General features: G+C 45.8%; 1 protein-coding gene across 1 annotated transcript; it reads left to right on the forward strand.

The window, feature by feature from the left end:
* Positions 1-13180: 13180 nt before the first annotated feature.
* LOC119360217 (alpha-terpineol synthase, chloroplastic-like) lies at positions 13181-15526 on the forward strand. The gene is made up of 7 exons (XM_037625955.1): positions 13181-13335; positions 13464-13726; positions 13846-14212; positions 14346-14567; positions 14635-14773; positions 14852-15100; positions 15221-15526. The coding sequence occupies exons 1-7, from the start codon at positions 13181-13183 to the stop codon at positions 15524-15526; spliced, it is 1701 nt and encodes a 566-aa protein (XP_037481852.1).
* Positions 15527-17219: the final 1693 nt, after the last annotated feature.

Here is a 17219-nt window from a genome sequence, read left to right on the forward strand (position 1 = left end):
CTTACGGTTATCGGTGTTCTTTTGGCAGCATTCCTATCAATTTATTGAAACCAAATACAACCAGTCAGACAAGCCATTCTAGAAGCTGAAGATATGTACTGAGTGTGTACCCAAATAGTGTAGTACAGTGTGGGCTGTGTGCGTGCACGGGTATGGATACAGTGTGGTCTTTTTTTGTGTAAGTGAACATCAAAAGAGTAGAGCTAGCATGTGTTGGTGGTTCAGTGGAAAAAAGGGCATTTGTTGCCTTGAACACACACCCGAGTCTAGCTGCTCTGCTTCTTCTCTGTTCTGGCCCTGAGTCCACATTACATCTAGCAGCTTCAGTGTGAGACCAAACAACCAAATATAAAAGAGGGAGAGCAGGAGACGCCCAACAATATTGATAATCTCTGAATAAGACTTAGTACATTGGCAATAGCTTCTGAAAAATTGGGAATGAACAATTATTGCAAAAAAGGAGGGAAAATACGACGACGGAGCGACTTATTGCAACATTATTAGACTATACACAGTCTCCCGTCTCCAGTCTTGTGGCTATCCACATTTGATAAAGTCAATTAAATGAACTGAATTTTCAACTTCAGAATATCCCCGTACATAGAACTAAAAAAAATCTAAAGAAGATACCGCCTAAAAGCACAATTTTTGCAATGGTTAACCCGAGATTTAAGATTTACTACATCTATACGTCATACTCTACCTTTGGGCTGGAGCTGAGGTCAGTGGCTGATCGGATTAGCATGGATGATGCTAGGTGTAAAGCTCGAGCCTAGCGCAGCGTCGCCCATCCGCTGTGGTTCGTCGAGTGATCGCGTGTCGGCGTGACGCTACAACACCTAAGGGCATTGACGCCTTGATGCCCAGCCACACAAAACCTACCCAAAAGGCTGCAGCCCACAAGACTACGCCAAGGCCTGGCCACGTCTGAACAAGACCTGGCCTACCCATGAACCAGTTCCGAACAAGGCCGCCGTGGGATTGTCTCTGTACCTGATGCACCGCTGTCAGCCTAACCTGGTGCACGGCCAAACAACTCTACACAATCGCTTCAAGAAATCAACATCGACCCTGATGCCTGTGCATCAGGGAGGCTCCTAGTAGCTCCGCCCCTGCTGTGAACATCATACTGCAATTAAATACACTATGTAGGTTCAGCCAGTTGAAGCAGGATATGAGGCAGATGTACAACGCTCGCTAATTGTAGCCAAAAACACTATGAGACTGATCCCATCAGCCAATTGAAGTAGGATATGAGGAGTATGGAATTCCAAAAAAAAAAAAAAAAACTGATCTACATCTCTTACTATGGAGGTTCAGGGATGCGGCAGAGATGATAACTGAGTCTAATCTAAAGATTCAGTCTGAACCCAAGGGAAAAGAAGTGAGCTGACAGATTGGGGGACAAGCAAGATGGGGGAAGACAGACCTTGTCAAGAGTAGGTCCAACATAATTATGTCAGTTTTGTTCAAAGGATAACCAGAGATTTAACTATGTAAATTAAACAACCAAACCAATTTAGTTTTGAGATTTATTGTGTTAGAAACGTGTTGTTTCATCATGGATCTACACTTAGGTTGGGATATGTCAAATATTTGTGCCTTGTCAACCGTTGGTCAAAGCAGCAAAAATTTAACCAGTTTTAAACTACAGTTCACAGAGATCTCATGAGACCCTCACTTTTAAACTATTAGGTTATACTCTTGTCTCAAAACATAAGTATTGATGGGATGGGTTGATGAGACAGTCGATCTATGGCAGTCTCGATCTCACATTCCGATCTTGAGATGGGTTGATCTCAACATCTTTCATCTTACCGGACAATTTGTGGAGGGTTCGTCCATGCCAGCCATAGTAGGTCCAACATAATTATGTCACTTTTGTTCAAACAATAACCATGGAGATTCAATTATGTAAATTAAACAACCAAACCGCCTTACCAATCCTCGGTTGCGCCTTACCCATCCCCGCCGCCGCCATGCTCATTCCCGCCAGCGCCATGCCGCGCCTCACACATCCCCAACCGACGAGCATGCTCACCCCGACGCCCGCCATGCTCCCGGCACTCGCTGCTGTCGGCACCGCCGGCGCCATGCGGCGGCGGTGCCCCTGCAGGTCAGCACGACATCGGGGCTGCGACGGTAGCTGCAGGCGCGGGGCGGTGCCTCGCGCTCAGCTACTTGCGCTCGGGGCGCCGGCGAGAATGGCGGTTGCGCTCGGCGGCGCACGTTGGCGCGAGCTCGGAGCTCCGGGCAGCAGGACGTGACCCTAACACCCAAAGCTGGACTAGGTGGCGTGAGCACTAGCGGGCACGAGTTTCGGCACGGACTGAGAGCATCACGGAGGTGGGTGTGGGAAGCTTCTCTCAAGCGAGTTGCTATTGCCGGGCGAGTAGCAGGACGGAGTTGCGGGGCGGGAGTAGCGGCGACCGAGCGGAGGCAGCACTCGTTGGGCGCACCGGCCGACCTGCTATGTGTTTGACGAAATGCCAAGGCGGACATGTCAAAAAGTGGGTCCGAATCGAGGAAGCTCCAACAAGCCCTCTTCAATGGCGGATCGACGAAGACCAGATTGGCGAAGAACCCACACGTTCTGACCGATTCCTCATCGATGGCGAAATCAGAGGATGCAAAAGCTGTCGCCGCTGGCGGTCGAGGAAGCACCGTCTTGCCCTCTCCGCTGGCAGATCGAGGAACCGCCAAGATGCCGTCTCCGCTAGCAGGTCGAAGAAGTGCCGTAATGCTGTCTCCGGTGGTGGATCGGGAAACCGGCAAGGCGCCGTCGACGCTAGCGGGTCAAGGAAGTGTCGTCATGCTGTCTTCGGTGGCGGATCGGGAGACCGGCAAGACGCTGTCGCCGCTAGCGGGTCGAGGAAGAGCCGTCATGCCGTCTGTAGTGGCGGGTCAGGAAACCGGCAAGACGCCGTCTTCGCTGGCCGGTCGAGGAAGCGTTATCGAGGAAGTGCCAAGACGTCGTCGAAGCTGCCTTTCATCTGAAATCTCAAAATGAATATGGTTGTACCAACGGAACTTTTATTTGGAAAACTGATTCAACATCTGTTAGGATACAGTATGTGCCCTGAGCTTGTAAGAGATAGCAAAGCTATTGTAGCCCTCAAACCAATGGTGATTCAGATTGGATGAATTGAATACTGTTACTGAGTCTCTTGGTCTGCAAATCTAATGTATATTGATCTGATTGCATCATGAACACAGTTATTTGTAGAATACTACTCATGAAACTGAAACAACTTCTTTGTTCGCATCATCAAGTTCTTATTTCCCATGAAAGTACTGTACGAAATCCTCTTCTTGTAATTTCAGGAGTTATGTAAGCTTAAAAAAAACTACCTCAGATCCTCAAAAGAAAATAAAAAATACTAGCCCTTTATGGACAGGTTCCATACCTCAACTCATACCTGATCCCCCTGTTCCGCCGCCGCCCGACCCAAGCGTTGGCCGCATCCAGCAACCACCTCACGGCGGCGCGACGAAGCAGCCCGCGCTGGTGCCTCCCTGCCGCTCCCCTCTCCCTCTAAACTTGCTCTGCCACCCGCCGCTCGGCGCCTTCCGCCCGTCGGCCTCCTCCTCCGTGGATCTCGGCTGGTCGATCCTGCCCGTGGGCGCGTGGCTGGACCGCCCAACATCTCAACTCCGATGCCAACCAGCTCTGCTTCGGCTCTTCCGACATCCTGCTCGCCTGCCCGGGACTGGCTTGCCTGCCTCCCGTGCGACCTACTACCTTCACAACAACAAAAGTATGATTATTCCCCCTGTTACCCTCTGTATTTTTCATTGCAAGTGCAGCAAAGTGCAGCAAATTTAGATTTCGCTGTGTTTGTGAAGAGCCATACCCTTTTATCGAAAAATTGCTGCTGATTGCTTACCTATTTGCTGCTGAAATCTTGAAGTAGTAGACTAATTTTACCTTGCTTGCTGTTTTATTGGTATGTAGAACCACATATTTGTGGAGGTCAGTAGCATAAAGATATGCTATGTTCTTTAGCATTAGTTGTTAAATTTAGGTGATGTATGCACTGCGAGAAAATGGATATGATCAAACATGTTTAAGCTTGCTGATTTGCTTCTCTTGGCTTGTTGATCACTACTAGCTATTGGCAGGAGCTCAACTAGGAATTATTGATGACTGAGGAAGAGTGGCGGTGCAACATGTTTAGCCTTTACCTGAGCAATTACACTTCCACTTGTTGTCTGCCAAATTTGTTTAAGCCTAAATCATTGATGCTGCGACCAGGTTCCAATTTGATTTCTCTATAGTGCACGGTATTGGTTCTTTAATAATCAATGTGAGTAAAGACCCAATTATATTTGCTTGTCTGTGTTTTCTTTTGCAATCTGCAAGGAACTCAAATATAGTTGTGCATGTGCTCACGTGTTGTAGTTGATCAATAGTTAGAATTGCAAATTAGGAGCCACTTTAGTTGCAAGTATAGTTGACCAATAATCTCATACTTACTGCTGGTGAACTGAATCAAAACATACTCTTGATTCAAAAAAAAATTAACTTCGTCTTGGGATAAGTGACCACCTACCTATGTATTTCTCTGCTTAGGATATCAAAATTTACTTATGTAATAATCCTGTGAAAGATCGCTTTTGCCTGGTTGAAGTCCACTGAAAATGAGAAGATTTGAGATATAGCGTGAGGGTGAAAACACAGTGGCTAGCAAGAGCCATCTTTATTTGAACGGAAAAGCCATCAAAAGGCGGACAGCTTCCCGGATAAGTAACTAATATTTCTCAATCCTAATCTAACTACTCCGTTGGTGCATGCTGCTTGACTAGTTGCTCCTGTCTTGGATTCTCTGGGTGAAAACACATGTGAATTGATTTAATTGTTGACATATTGACAATAGCTGTTCTCCATCACGTATTAGTACTGCAGAATTGATTTTGAATAAATTTCCTATTCTCTATTTGGTCCTAAGGGAACGTGGTCTTTGAACTGTGAAGGGGTTTATTAATTGGTTAACCATCGACATTGTCTGTTTTTCATCACGGATCACTACTGTTATATTTATGTTACCAAGGGTCGGCAGTACAGTCAAGGAAATCTTATGATTGAACTAGCTAGAAAAATATGCAATCCCTGAACTAGATAGGTAATATTCTGTCTGTTTCAACTTTGTATGGTTTGCTGAAGAAAATAGGCAATCCCTGAAATAGATAGGCAATATTCTGTCTGTTTGAACTCCATATGGTTGCTAAAGAACTCAGTATGGTGTCTGAAGAATATTGGTTACACTTTCAAGTAGTGGCCCATGTCTTATTGCCATTTCAAAATACGTGATTCTACACAAGTTCAGTGAAAATCAGCCCGTTTTGTATTCCTGCTCATGAACTCCATATGTGGAAAACAGCATGAAGAAGATGATTCTCATTTGTTATGTGCTCCCTTTGATTATACACTTCTCTCCTCGTGTACTCATTTTGTTATATATATACTTGGGATACTTACGGAATACTTTCTGCCACTGTAGGTACAAAAAGAAAATTACTCACCATTGAAATGAGAAATATATGGCTTTCTTCGCAACTCTGCCTGACAAATATAGAAATTCGTAAGAAACTGATCTCTTCTGCACTGTATACGAGGCAATACACAAGCTGATCTCATGAGGCGAAATCCAGGCTGAATCCTGGCTGATATGTGTATAGTTCAGTGGAGTAGCATCCTGTTTTTTCCAAATGTATTTGACTTGATACTTACTCAAGTTTTGTGCAGCCCAGCGTGCTAAACGGGCCATCGCACCGGCCCGTAAGCTTAAGTAGTGTGGCTCGGGCATTCCATCAAACACCTCATGTGCATAGGAGGTGAGCTAGAGCACCATAAAACTCTCCAATGGCCGGCCTGAAAAACAGAGTAGTGGAGTGCTCTGCTCGCGGGTGAGGGGTATATATAGGCAACTCATTGGTCCCGGTTCGTGGCATGAACCGCTACTAAAGGCCACCCTTTGGTCCCAATCTAAGACACCAATCGGTACCAATGGTGGTGGGCCGGGAGGGAGGCCCATTGGTCCCGGTTCGTCCCATCAATCGGGACCAAAGGATCCAGACGAACCGGAACCAATGCCCCCACGAGGCCCGGCAGACCCCTTGGCCTCACGAACCGGGACCAATGGGTCCCGGTTCGTGACAGAACATGGACTAATGGGCTTATCTAGTCCGAACGTACGCCCTGTTTTTTACGAGGCAAAAATAATGGAGAATGAGACTATTCCGGAAGCAAGAAACGAGACCAGCAGGCCAAACTAGGGTCAAGATGATGCAGCACCTATCCAGCAGACGTGGCGTGACAGTCTCCTACCGTAGGCGGTACGGAGGAACTATGCAGGAAATCAGTAGAGACATAGCCTGTTGAAAACGTGGTGTTTAGCAAATAATTGGAATCTGGATCCAGAGAGGTCCAAACAAACGAGTTTAGCTCAGTACTGGCAGAAATAGATGGCTTACTAGCTATTCTATAGAGAGATAGTGAATTCCATGTAGGATCACGTGACTAGATGTGTACCTCTGATACTGACGGATTGTAGTTATACCTACTGTCAGGGACAATTCCAAGTGAGATCGTGTGGCTCCCATGCGTGCATGATTTTTCTCTTCTTCTACAGACGCCATCGGTTGCAGCACATCATACTAAAGAAAACTCTTAATTGCTCTCTTTTTCAGATAAAGGACATTTTTATTGACTCAAAATGTAGCACTTATAGAGTGTGCCATGGACAATGGTACCCCATGTATCCTCTACCCAGCTATCACTGGTATCCGCCCTAGGCATCATTGACTGGACGAATGTACTATGAGGGTATCATTTTAGAGCAACTGCTGGTTGGACGGGACAAGCGGAGGAGCAGTGTCACATCCACCGCAAGGCCGATAGCGGATCCCGATGGCATGGCGCTGCGGAGGTTCGGCGACGGGCCCGTGTGGACGGATACGTGCAGAATGGTGGAGTTCTCCGGCGTCGTGGTGGCGTTGACGGCAGGCCAGGCAAGGTCGATGTGTCAGTTACTGCTCTGGAGATGGACCGGTGGAAGATGATGGAGGCAGCCTCTGAGAGAATGTCAGACAGGGTATGGGACCCAGTCCCGATGTGTGGCTGGGATGGGGCATCTGGCTATAGATGTTATGATTTGGTGTAATGTCCGTTTGGTATTAGGCCCGAATATTCGCACACCTTTATCAAAGGAATAGGAGTAGCAACATGTATTGTCTAGATGGTGGTTTCAGGCTGACTGATGTATTACTTTGTATGGTCTTTGAAAATAATTAATAATATGGTTGCATGGGTTACCCACATGCAGAGGCGAGGCCGGGGGTTTAGCCTACTTTTAAAAAAAAGTACCGTGGGGGATAATTCCAAGTGCGATCATGCCTAAGTGGCTCCCATGCATGTATGAGTTTTCTCCTCTTCTACAGCAGTCGTCGTTTCATCTTTTGCAGCACACCATAAAAAACATAACTCTTAGTTGCTCTCCAGTGTGGTTTTAATTTCCACATGGGAGATGATGGAGAAATGACGTGTGTCCGACTGCGAATCCGGTTGAGATTATCCGTCTACTGTGGTCGATGCGCACCTAAGATCTTAGCATTTGGTGCCATATTTTACAGATATAATGTATAGACTACATAACTTCAATATACTAGTTTAGAAGTTGTTACAGTTACAGTATAAATAGTCTGAAAATACCATCAAACTATTAGAAAAAATAAGTGTACAAATTATCTTGCATTTTTAGATTGGGGGCCGTCAATGGCATTGAGGCGGCCGCGGGGGATGACGCCGTTGACGGAGGCGGTCTGTTCTTCGCGGCGGCGCTCGAAGTACATCGTTCACAGTGTTTCACTGTCGGTGGCGTACCTCGGCTCGTTCCGCTGCTCCTCCGTCAGGGACGAGCGGATGCGGGCGATCTCGGCCCGCCGTGCCGCCACTTCGGGCACCGGTTGCACCTGGACACCGTCGGCGCTCAGCCTCCACGCCCCCGGCACACGCATGTCGGGGGGCGCCGGATACTCGGCCTCGTAGAGGAGGCGCGCCTCCGGCTCTTGGAGATGGCGGCGGCCGAAGCTGTTGGCCGCCGCGCCGTCGCTTGGAAACCTCTCGGCCATTTTGCTCGTCGGCGGGAAGGGGGGAGAGGGCTTTGCGAGGCAGATGCAGGGGGGTTGCGGCGATCACTGGCGGGGAGGGTCACCTTTTATAGCGCAGCGGGGCGGTGAGAGGCTGCATGCAGGGCGACGCGTGGCGGGAGCGGGCGGGACGCGCGTCAGTGGCGCCTTCACTACGCCGCTCGTGAGGCATCAATGGAGACTGACCGGCGCGGCAGCGTGGCAGCCTTGGCCAGCCTTGGCATTGATTCCAGCGGGAACCGAGGCGATGAGGGCGACGAAGCGGCGTCTCCCTGACTCGGCGGGCCCATCCTCGTTCGCGCCAAAATCGCGTTCCTCGGCCCCAGGTGCCCCCCTACGCGCCGGGTTCGGCCTGGGTCTGCCGGCGCTAATTTTGGCCCAAACCGATGAAAAACGGGCTCCTGGGGCGTGACTGGGCCGTTTTTTGGGCGCCAGCGAGAAGAAATCGCCTGGGGGTGACGTGTTGGGGGCTCGGCTGGAGATGCTCTTAGGCGGCCACAATAGCGATCCAGTTTGGGGTGTGTGTCCAGTGTGTAAAGTGAGGGCAAATGAATTTTACTTTCCTTTTCCAATTATTTTAAATCTGAAACTAGATTCCTTTTTATGTATCGAAGTAAATCATCACACCTTTTTTGTGGGAAAACCATCATTTCCACTAATATGTTCGATAAAAAATGGTCTACAAATCGTACATGATGATTCCAAAATTGGCATTTTGAAAGTAGTACTAGACTTCAGTCTTCACTTTAGTGTTTCCTCTTCCCCGGTTTCTGTTTCGATATAAGCAATATGCATTTTAGACCAATGCTTTGTCAAGCCGGGGAATAAAAAAGTGATTTCTCATTTCATTTGTATCAAATGCAGTTACTGCATCTCCATCCCATAGAGAATCTACGTTCCTGGTTGTAGGAGGAGAAAATAGAAGTATCTCATTTGCCTTTCAAAAACGGTTTTTCTACTACAACAACAACAAGACCAGGCATAAGGGGAGAGACCAAACAGTAAAAAATAGCTTCATCATCCTAAAATCTGATCAGACGCTTCTCAGCGATGATTAAACAAGTTCTCTTTCAGGCGATTAGAAATAGCAAAACCAAAAAAAAAGAGTGTAACAGGACCACAGGGTATAGGGGAAAAAAATTGTATGAGACCGGGTCTCATAGACCAGCTTGTGAGACCCTATCGGATGAGCGACATGTGGCACCGACAATCTCAGAGCACCCTAATCCCACTTCACGTCTGATCTCAATCCCAACAGCTGATTTCCGATTCCAGAACCCCATGTACGTACGTACGTACGTACATCCTTCATCGCTCTAATAGGTACCTGGGACTAGGGTTTTCTTTATTTTCCTCGCGTCTATGGAGGCCACGCCCAAGGGCCTCGACGGCGGCGGCCAACCGGCACGACGCAGCAGCGAGGACCTCTCTTCCATGACCTCGCTGAAGAAGCTCGTCGCCGGCGGCCTGTCGGACGGCTCGTCCATGGCGGATGCATGCCACGATGTTGACCCGGCGGACACCACGTTCATGGCGGCCGTGCGCCACGGCGTCGTTGCGGACGGCCGGACCGACTCCTCGTAGAGACGCGTCTAACTGCTCCTTGCCAGTGCACTTGCTTGTCTCCGTCGTCGCGTTCCAAAACCCCAAGGGCCTTGACGGCGGCGGCCAACCGGCATTACGCAGCAGCGACGACCTCTCTTCCATGACCTCGCCGAAGAAGCTCGTCGCCGGCGGCCTGTCGGACGGCTCGTCCATGGCAGATGCACGCCACGATGTTGGCCGGGCGGACAGCACGTTCATGGCGGCCGTGCGCCAAGGCGTCGTTGGGGACGGCCGGACTGACTCCTCGTAGAGACGCGTCTAACTGCTCCTTGCCGGTGCACTTGCTTGTCTCCATGGTCGCGGCGAGACGGACTGCTTGGGCTCGACCATGGCGGCCGTATGCCATGATTGCTTTCTGGCCGGACTCGACGGTCATGTTGCTGCACACTAAGACGCCGTGAGTGGTCGTAGCAACTCGTTTTGGCCACAGCAGCGCCGAGACGTATCAAGCTGGGTTCCGTTACGTGCTTGTATATCACAAGTTCGTGCCCACCGATCGATCCCATGTACTGATTCCCATGAAATTATATTGTTCATTGCCCAAACTCCATGATGATTTTGTGAAACAAATACATTTATTGTCATGATGATTTTTTCAATGAAGTACTACACAAATTTGGTTTGCTCTCCTCTTCAGCATGACTTGCTGAACCTATGCTTTGATCTAAGTGTGGATGTACAATATTTGTTTACATCTTTATAATGTACAATCCACACATGAAAAAGAAAAGGACACATGAGCTCATTTGGCACAATTGAAATGCATAGAATGGTTTTCGAAGCATGAGAAACAAATATATGTTCATCTCGATGTGTTTTGTTGGCCTGATGGTCCAAAGAACAACCACTAAAATTAATATATTTGTTTACAGGTCCGTAAGGAAAACCCAAACAATAAAAATGAAAAGGACACATGAGCTCGTTGCTAATGCAGTTGCCTCCTGTTCTTGTGGTTTATGTGATGACTAGAACAGATGTCACCACTGAAACCTGCTTGTACTTGTACCTTCGTTGAAATCCAATCGCCGAACGGTAGACAGTGTTGGGTTTTGTTTATCAGCTTGAAGCAACAAACTTGTAAATTCCCCTGGAATACGTGGTGGAGCATAGAAAGCAGAATAATCACCAAATGACATGGATGTCGCCAATGATGGAGCTATATTTTGAAAACAAGCATTCGGATTCGATGACCCCTGTTTCAGTAAGAGGAATGAAATAAATTATTTGACCATGTCAAAAATATGAACCGCGTAGTATAAAACATTATTCATATGCTTACGGGAAATTCTGAATGTCCAATCAGATTTGTTGTTAATTCCGTTGTATGATCGAATGACCCCTGTTATAAATAAATTAATGGGATAAATTATGTCACCATGTCAAATATGAATCATATAGTATAAACGTTTACTGATATGCTTACCGGGAATATCGAAGGTCCAATTGGATGTGTTGTTAATTCCCTTGTACGTGACACTGACGAATGTCCTATACCTCTCCCTGCACATTGTGTTTTTTATGTGTTTGTAATCAAAAATGCGAGATTACAGGGAAAAATAGAAACTATTCAGACCTAGGAAAATAGATAATAAACATACCCGTCTCTGATCTAAGTTCCAATGACCCCTGTTTAAATAGAATGAATATAATAAATTATGTCACCATGTAAATATAAGAATTATATAGTATAAACATTTGATAGAGTGCGGCTAATCTGCACCCGGGCTCAGCTGCACCCACGCTTAGAAAAAAATTCAAAAAAAATTCAAAAAATTCCAATTTTTTTGTGGTGGTAGATAATTTGACGCGTGAGGTGCGCCCCAAAAATCAGCTCATTTGAGCATCTGAGCAGCTTGCGGCAAAAAAGACAAAATCAGGGTCTGTAAAAATGTTTACTGTTCACACACTGTTTTGACCCAATTTGTCTTTTTTGCCGAGAGCTGCTCAGATGTCCAAATGAGTTGAATTTTGGGGCGCACCTCAGGCGTCAAATTATCTACCACCACAAAAAAGTTTGGAAGTTTTTGAATTTTTCTAGTATTTTTTTGAATTTTTTGCTAAGAGGGAGCAGATGAGCCCGGGCATCGTTTTGAGTTTTCCCATTTGATATACTTACTAAAAATTCTGAAGGTCCAACCGGATGTGTTGTTAATTCGGTTGTACGTGACACTGCGGTATGTTTTATACCTCCCCCTGCACATTATGTTATTTTTGTATAAGATGGGAAACTACTCGAACCTAGGGAAATAAACAGTAAACCTACCTTTCTTTGATGCAGCCTTACTTCTTCCTTTCTTCCGGTTGGCCGCCGCCGTCAAGGCCCTTGGGGTTTTGGAACGCAAGGAGCAGTTAGACGCGTCTCTACGAGGAGTCGGTCCGGCCGTCCGCAACGACGCCGTGGCGCACGGCCGCCATGAACATGGTGTCCGCCGGGCCAACATCATGGCATGCATCCGCCATGGACGAGCCGTCCGACAGGCCGCCGGCGACGAGCTTCTTCGGCGAGGTCATGGAAGAGAGGTCCTCGCTGCTGCGTCGTGCCAGTTGGCCGCCGCCGTCGAGGCCCTTGGGCGTGGCCGCCATAGACGCGAGGAAAATAAAGAAAACCCTAGTCCCAGGTACCTATTAGAGCGATGAAGGATGTACGTACGTACGTACTCCCTCCGTCCGGAAATACTTGTCGGAGAAATGCATGTATCTAGATGTATTTTAGTTCTAGATACATTTATTTTTATGCATTTTTGCGACAAGTATTTTCGGACGGAGGGAGTACATGGGGTTCTGGAATCGGGAATCAGCTGTTGGGATTGAGATCAGACGTGAAGTGGGATTAGGGTGCTCTGAGATTGTCGATGCCACATGTCGCTCATCCGATAGGGTCTCACAAGCTGGTCTATGAGATCCGGTCTCATACAATTTTTTTCCAGGTATAGGAGCCTCCGCCAACGGCCCTTGGGTTTCTCTGGAGTCCACATTCATCGCATAACTTGTTTAAAATGTGTCATTTCGATCAGTGTCATGGCACATGTTAATGTCCCATAATTTTCGGCCAAACACGAAGTGGGATTTCATGCCGCTTTATATATATATATATATTATATAACAACAACCATAGTACACGGACGAGCCATTGAAGCTACGTAGCTCATACAAGCTTTGCCTACATATTCTGCTTACTTTGAAACAACAATCAGTATTGGCTTGGTAGCTAGAGGTAGCCAGCTCCCTAGTGCTGTCAAGTACTCCCTCCGTCCGAAAATACTTGTCATCAAAATGGATAGAAAGAGATGTATCTAGAACTAAAATACGTCTAGATACATCCCCTTTTATCCATTTTGATGACAAGTATTTCCGGACGGAGGGAGTACGTCCTAACTAATCAAGCGAAGATCAAGATTGCTGCAGTACCATGGCCTGGCAGCCAACGATGGCCACAGCATATACGTTCTTTCGGCCATTGTCGTCGCCGGGAGGGGATCAGCTGCGACGGCCGGCTCGCTGCTCGTCAGCGCCCCATCGGCGGTCGGCCAACTACTCTCCGAACTCCTGGGACTACGACTTCCTTCTACTGTCTCTCAACAAGCCCCGCCATGATCTGGTAAACCCTTCAAAAATATGGAATTTTGCAGCTATATATACGATGAAGATTGTGCTAAAAAAGTTAATACCTATGCGCATGCATGGACGGTACAGGTCGGCTGTCCAGGGAGCTTTGACAAGTTGAAGGCCGGCGTGAGGGAACGGCTGGTGACGGTGGGAAGAGGTGACGACCAGCCTGCAATGCTCAGACTCATCGACACAATGCAACGGCTCGGTATCGCCTACCACTTCGATGACGAGATCGTTGGTATCCTCACCTCGATCCATGGTACCAAACCTCACCCGTGCAGCTGGGAGGATGATGGTGATGTGGCTTCCGCGGCCTTGAGGTTCAGGTTACTCAGGGAAATTTTTATCCCAGTGTCCGCTGCAGGTAACCAGCTAATTAAATGTTGTTGCAAAACCAACCCCTTTTAAGAAAAACGGTGTAAAACTTAGATACGAAATTAACTGTACTTAACTTACAATGTTACATGCATGGTACCCATGTAGAATCTCTGAAAACTCTCGCAAAGAATTACCTCACACGCGCACTCCAGAGGGATGATATCAAGGGACTACTCTCACTCTATGAGGCATCATACCTGGCATTCAGAGATGATGAAACATTGGATGAAGCAAGAACATTTTGTGCCAATGGTCTCAAAGAGCTACTGCCATCGTTGGATCCCCACATGCAGAGTAGTGTGGTTCATACTTTGGACATTCCCTTGCATCGGAGGTCTCCTAGACTAGAAGCAAGATGGTTCATAGAACACTATGCTAGTGATGTGAGTAACCCGTTGCTTCTCCGATTTGCTATGAGAGACTTCGAGAGGGTGCGAACAGTGCATCAACAAGAACTTCAGAGACTTTTGAGGTAAGTACAATATTAGTAGGCTTCCAGAAAGACAGCATGCACTAAACCTAATTTATTACTTTCTTGTAGACCATCTATACATGATAGTGAAATTAATTGCCATGTTATGATTTATCATACATGTTTAATGTAGATGGAGGACGGAGAGTGGACTTGGTGATGAGAAGTTTGGGTTTGCAAGAGATCGTCTCATAGAGTGCTTCCATTGTGCAAATGGAATTGTCTGGGATCCAAACCATGGATCATGCCGGGAAGTGCTTTCCAAAGTTATTCATTTAGCCGCACACTTGGATGACATATATGATGTGTATGGAACCCTAGATGAACTCATCCACTTCACCGAGGCAATTGGAAGGTAGAATTTAAAATATAAAAAACCCAGTAATTTCAAAATGACTTGTGCTGTAATAAATATATTTCAGGTGGGAACAAAGTCCTAGGGAAATTCTTCCTGAATATATGCGAGCACTTTACTCTGTTATGTATAGCACATCCAATGAGGTGGCTGAAAATGTCTTGAAAAAACATGGCATCAATGTGTTTTCTTTTCTTGGGGATGCGGTAAGGCACTAAGTCACACTTCACTAAAAACACAGCGAACTTCCTAATCACACAAACTGAATTTCAGTAATATTATAGTGGCATGGCATGGCGAAATCCTTCTTGGTGGAGGCAAAGTGGCACCATGGAAATCACATACCAACCCTAACGGACTACTTGGACAATGGGTCGGTTTCGTGTACAGCACCACTATTGTTGCAACATGCATTTCCCATGCTCAACATGGAGGCCACACCAAAGTTTCTTGATATAGCCCGAAGCTACCCAAGATTAATTCAATCTACATCACTGGTTTTGCGGCTATGCAATGATTCCGCGACACACTCTGTATGAAAAATTATTATCTCTATTTGTTACTTCATGTTTCATTATCATAGTTTATCATTTTTATGAGTCATCTCATGTGATATATATTTATTTGTATATTTTGGTAATTGTTTATTATAGGCTGAGCTTGAGAGAGGGGACACACCATCTTCCATAGCTATCCACATGTATGAGAACAACACCAGTGAGAGAGAGTCTCGGAAAGCCATGGAAGACCTTACGATGGATGCTTGGAAGTCAATTAATGAAGAAGCTTTCTTACATTGCCGATTTTCTAGAAGTCTCACCATGGCTTGCGTTAATATGGCTCGAACCTCACATTGTGTTTACCAAGGCGGGGATGGTTTTGGGGCACCGGATGGTAAAATAAAGGAGCAAATCACAGAGTTGTTCTTGGAGACTTATAGGACCGACAAAAAAGAATGAATGGAAGCCCTCAAATATTAAGAGGAATAATTCCTTTCCAGTAAATATGATATCTCACCAATGAAAGATGGTATGCATGTTTAGTTGTTGTATGTACTATTCTCGCTTTCTACTAAATTATTAAAATGACAATGTCTTTTGTTGAAATCCCATTGAGCATGGGGCCCATGTAAGTACTTAGGAAAGAGGAAGGTACATGGAGAAAATGAAAGTCAATGTTTCAAAACCATTTGGGAGTAGCTATATGCATTGATCCAGGTGAGATTCTCATGAGGTTACTATGGGTGGAATATATAATTAAAAAGAGGATCTAAATTAGTTGAGAGTTTTAAGAACTAAACACCTCGCATGTGTACAAAAGGCTAAAATGCCAAAACAAAGACAAATCCATATGTAAGTTTAGTGCACGACCATAACATAACACATCATGCTTCACTAATCCTCTTATTAATGGACCACCAGACACGTTGGACGAATATAGCCTCTAAATGATAAAGGAACTCATAGTTACTTTTATTTTGCATGGCCTAGGCAGAAATCTCAAGAGGTCAACCATTGCAAAAGTTGTGTTTTGCTCAAATAATTAATTTTAATGCTAGAAGGGTTCATACTAGGGAGTTCAGCTTAGTACTACCACTGTCCTGGTTTAAATGTCCACCCGGCCTTGATCCCGTGTCCATAACTCCAAGCCCAATCGTAATTGACGCATTGCTTTTCTGCTAGGTTCTGCTAGAACTACGAATGTTGATTGGCAGAATATAATTAGTTTGAGAAGAAGGTTGCATGCAAGGCACAAGGGACGAATCATGCTTAGTATGGTAAACACATCACACATGTTAGAAAAACAGAAACATCTGCTGGAAATTGAAACATGGGCGATCTTTAACTCATCGTGCACAATTGTGAAAAGAGAGGCATAACAATGTGGTGTACACAGTTCCAATTACCAAATCATGTGCGGTAACCAGTGTCACCACATGCGTTTGTATGGGGATAACCGTGTGGACCGTATCTTGAACAATACAAAATTAAAAATAAGAAAAAACAGAAAAAACTTCCAATAAGAAAAAAACACACACAATGTTTACTGCAGGCTACCCATCTGTTATGACAACATGTTTGATCAACATGACCTACTACTTATTATAGAGACACAGTATAGACGCAAATGCTGACGTATGCATACATACACTTGTTGTAAATATGCCCTAGAGGCAATAATATTTGTATTATTACATTCCACATTCATAATTAAAGAGTTTACATTTTATGCTATTACTTCTATGACCCCGGAAATGCAATTTAGTGGAAAACTCATATGCACGTGTGGAATGATAAATGAAAAAAAAATAAAGGTTACTAGTCCCGCCTCTAAGACTAGCTCAAGTGTTGTTGATGATCACGTTTTTCAGATCTTAGGATATCGTTAAGTGTAACGATAGTCCCAAAACAACATTGAGATTATGACATTGGGAGAATGATCATATTGAATGGACCCAAACTTGTTTGTGATGAATTGAGACAATATCGTCAACATTCAATTGTAATAATATAGAGTGTTAACATGTGATTTTGCTCCTTAGACCATGGGAGTATTATGCTGACTTCTTACCGTGTGGTGAACCTTGGGGTTTCTCAAGCGTCACCTGTAACACGGTGATCATAACGACAACTTACTGGTTCATCGAAAAGT

Source organism: Triticum dicoccoides, chromosome 2B (genome assembly GCF_002162155.2).
Source record: "Triticum dicoccoides isolate Atlit2015 ecotype Zavitan chromosome 2B, WEW_v2.0, whole genome shotgun sequence".
Lineage (NCBI taxonomy): Eukaryota > Viridiplantae > Streptophyta > Magnoliopsida > Poales > Poaceae > Triticum > Triticum dicoccoides.

Coding starts and splice junctions, on each gene's coding strand:
- LOC119360217 (XM_037625955.1), top strand. CDS start 13,181: ATGGCCACAGCATATACGTTCTTTCGGCCATTGTCGTCGCCGGGAGGG. Junction 13,336..13,463: donor CTTCTACTGTCTCTCAACAA/GCCCCGCCATGA, acceptor CTGTCCAGGGAG/CTTTGACAAGTTGAAGGCCG. Junction 15,101..15,220: donor ATGATTCCGCGACACACTCT/GTATGAAAAATT, acceptor TGTTTATTATAG/GCTGAGCTTGAGAGAGGGGA.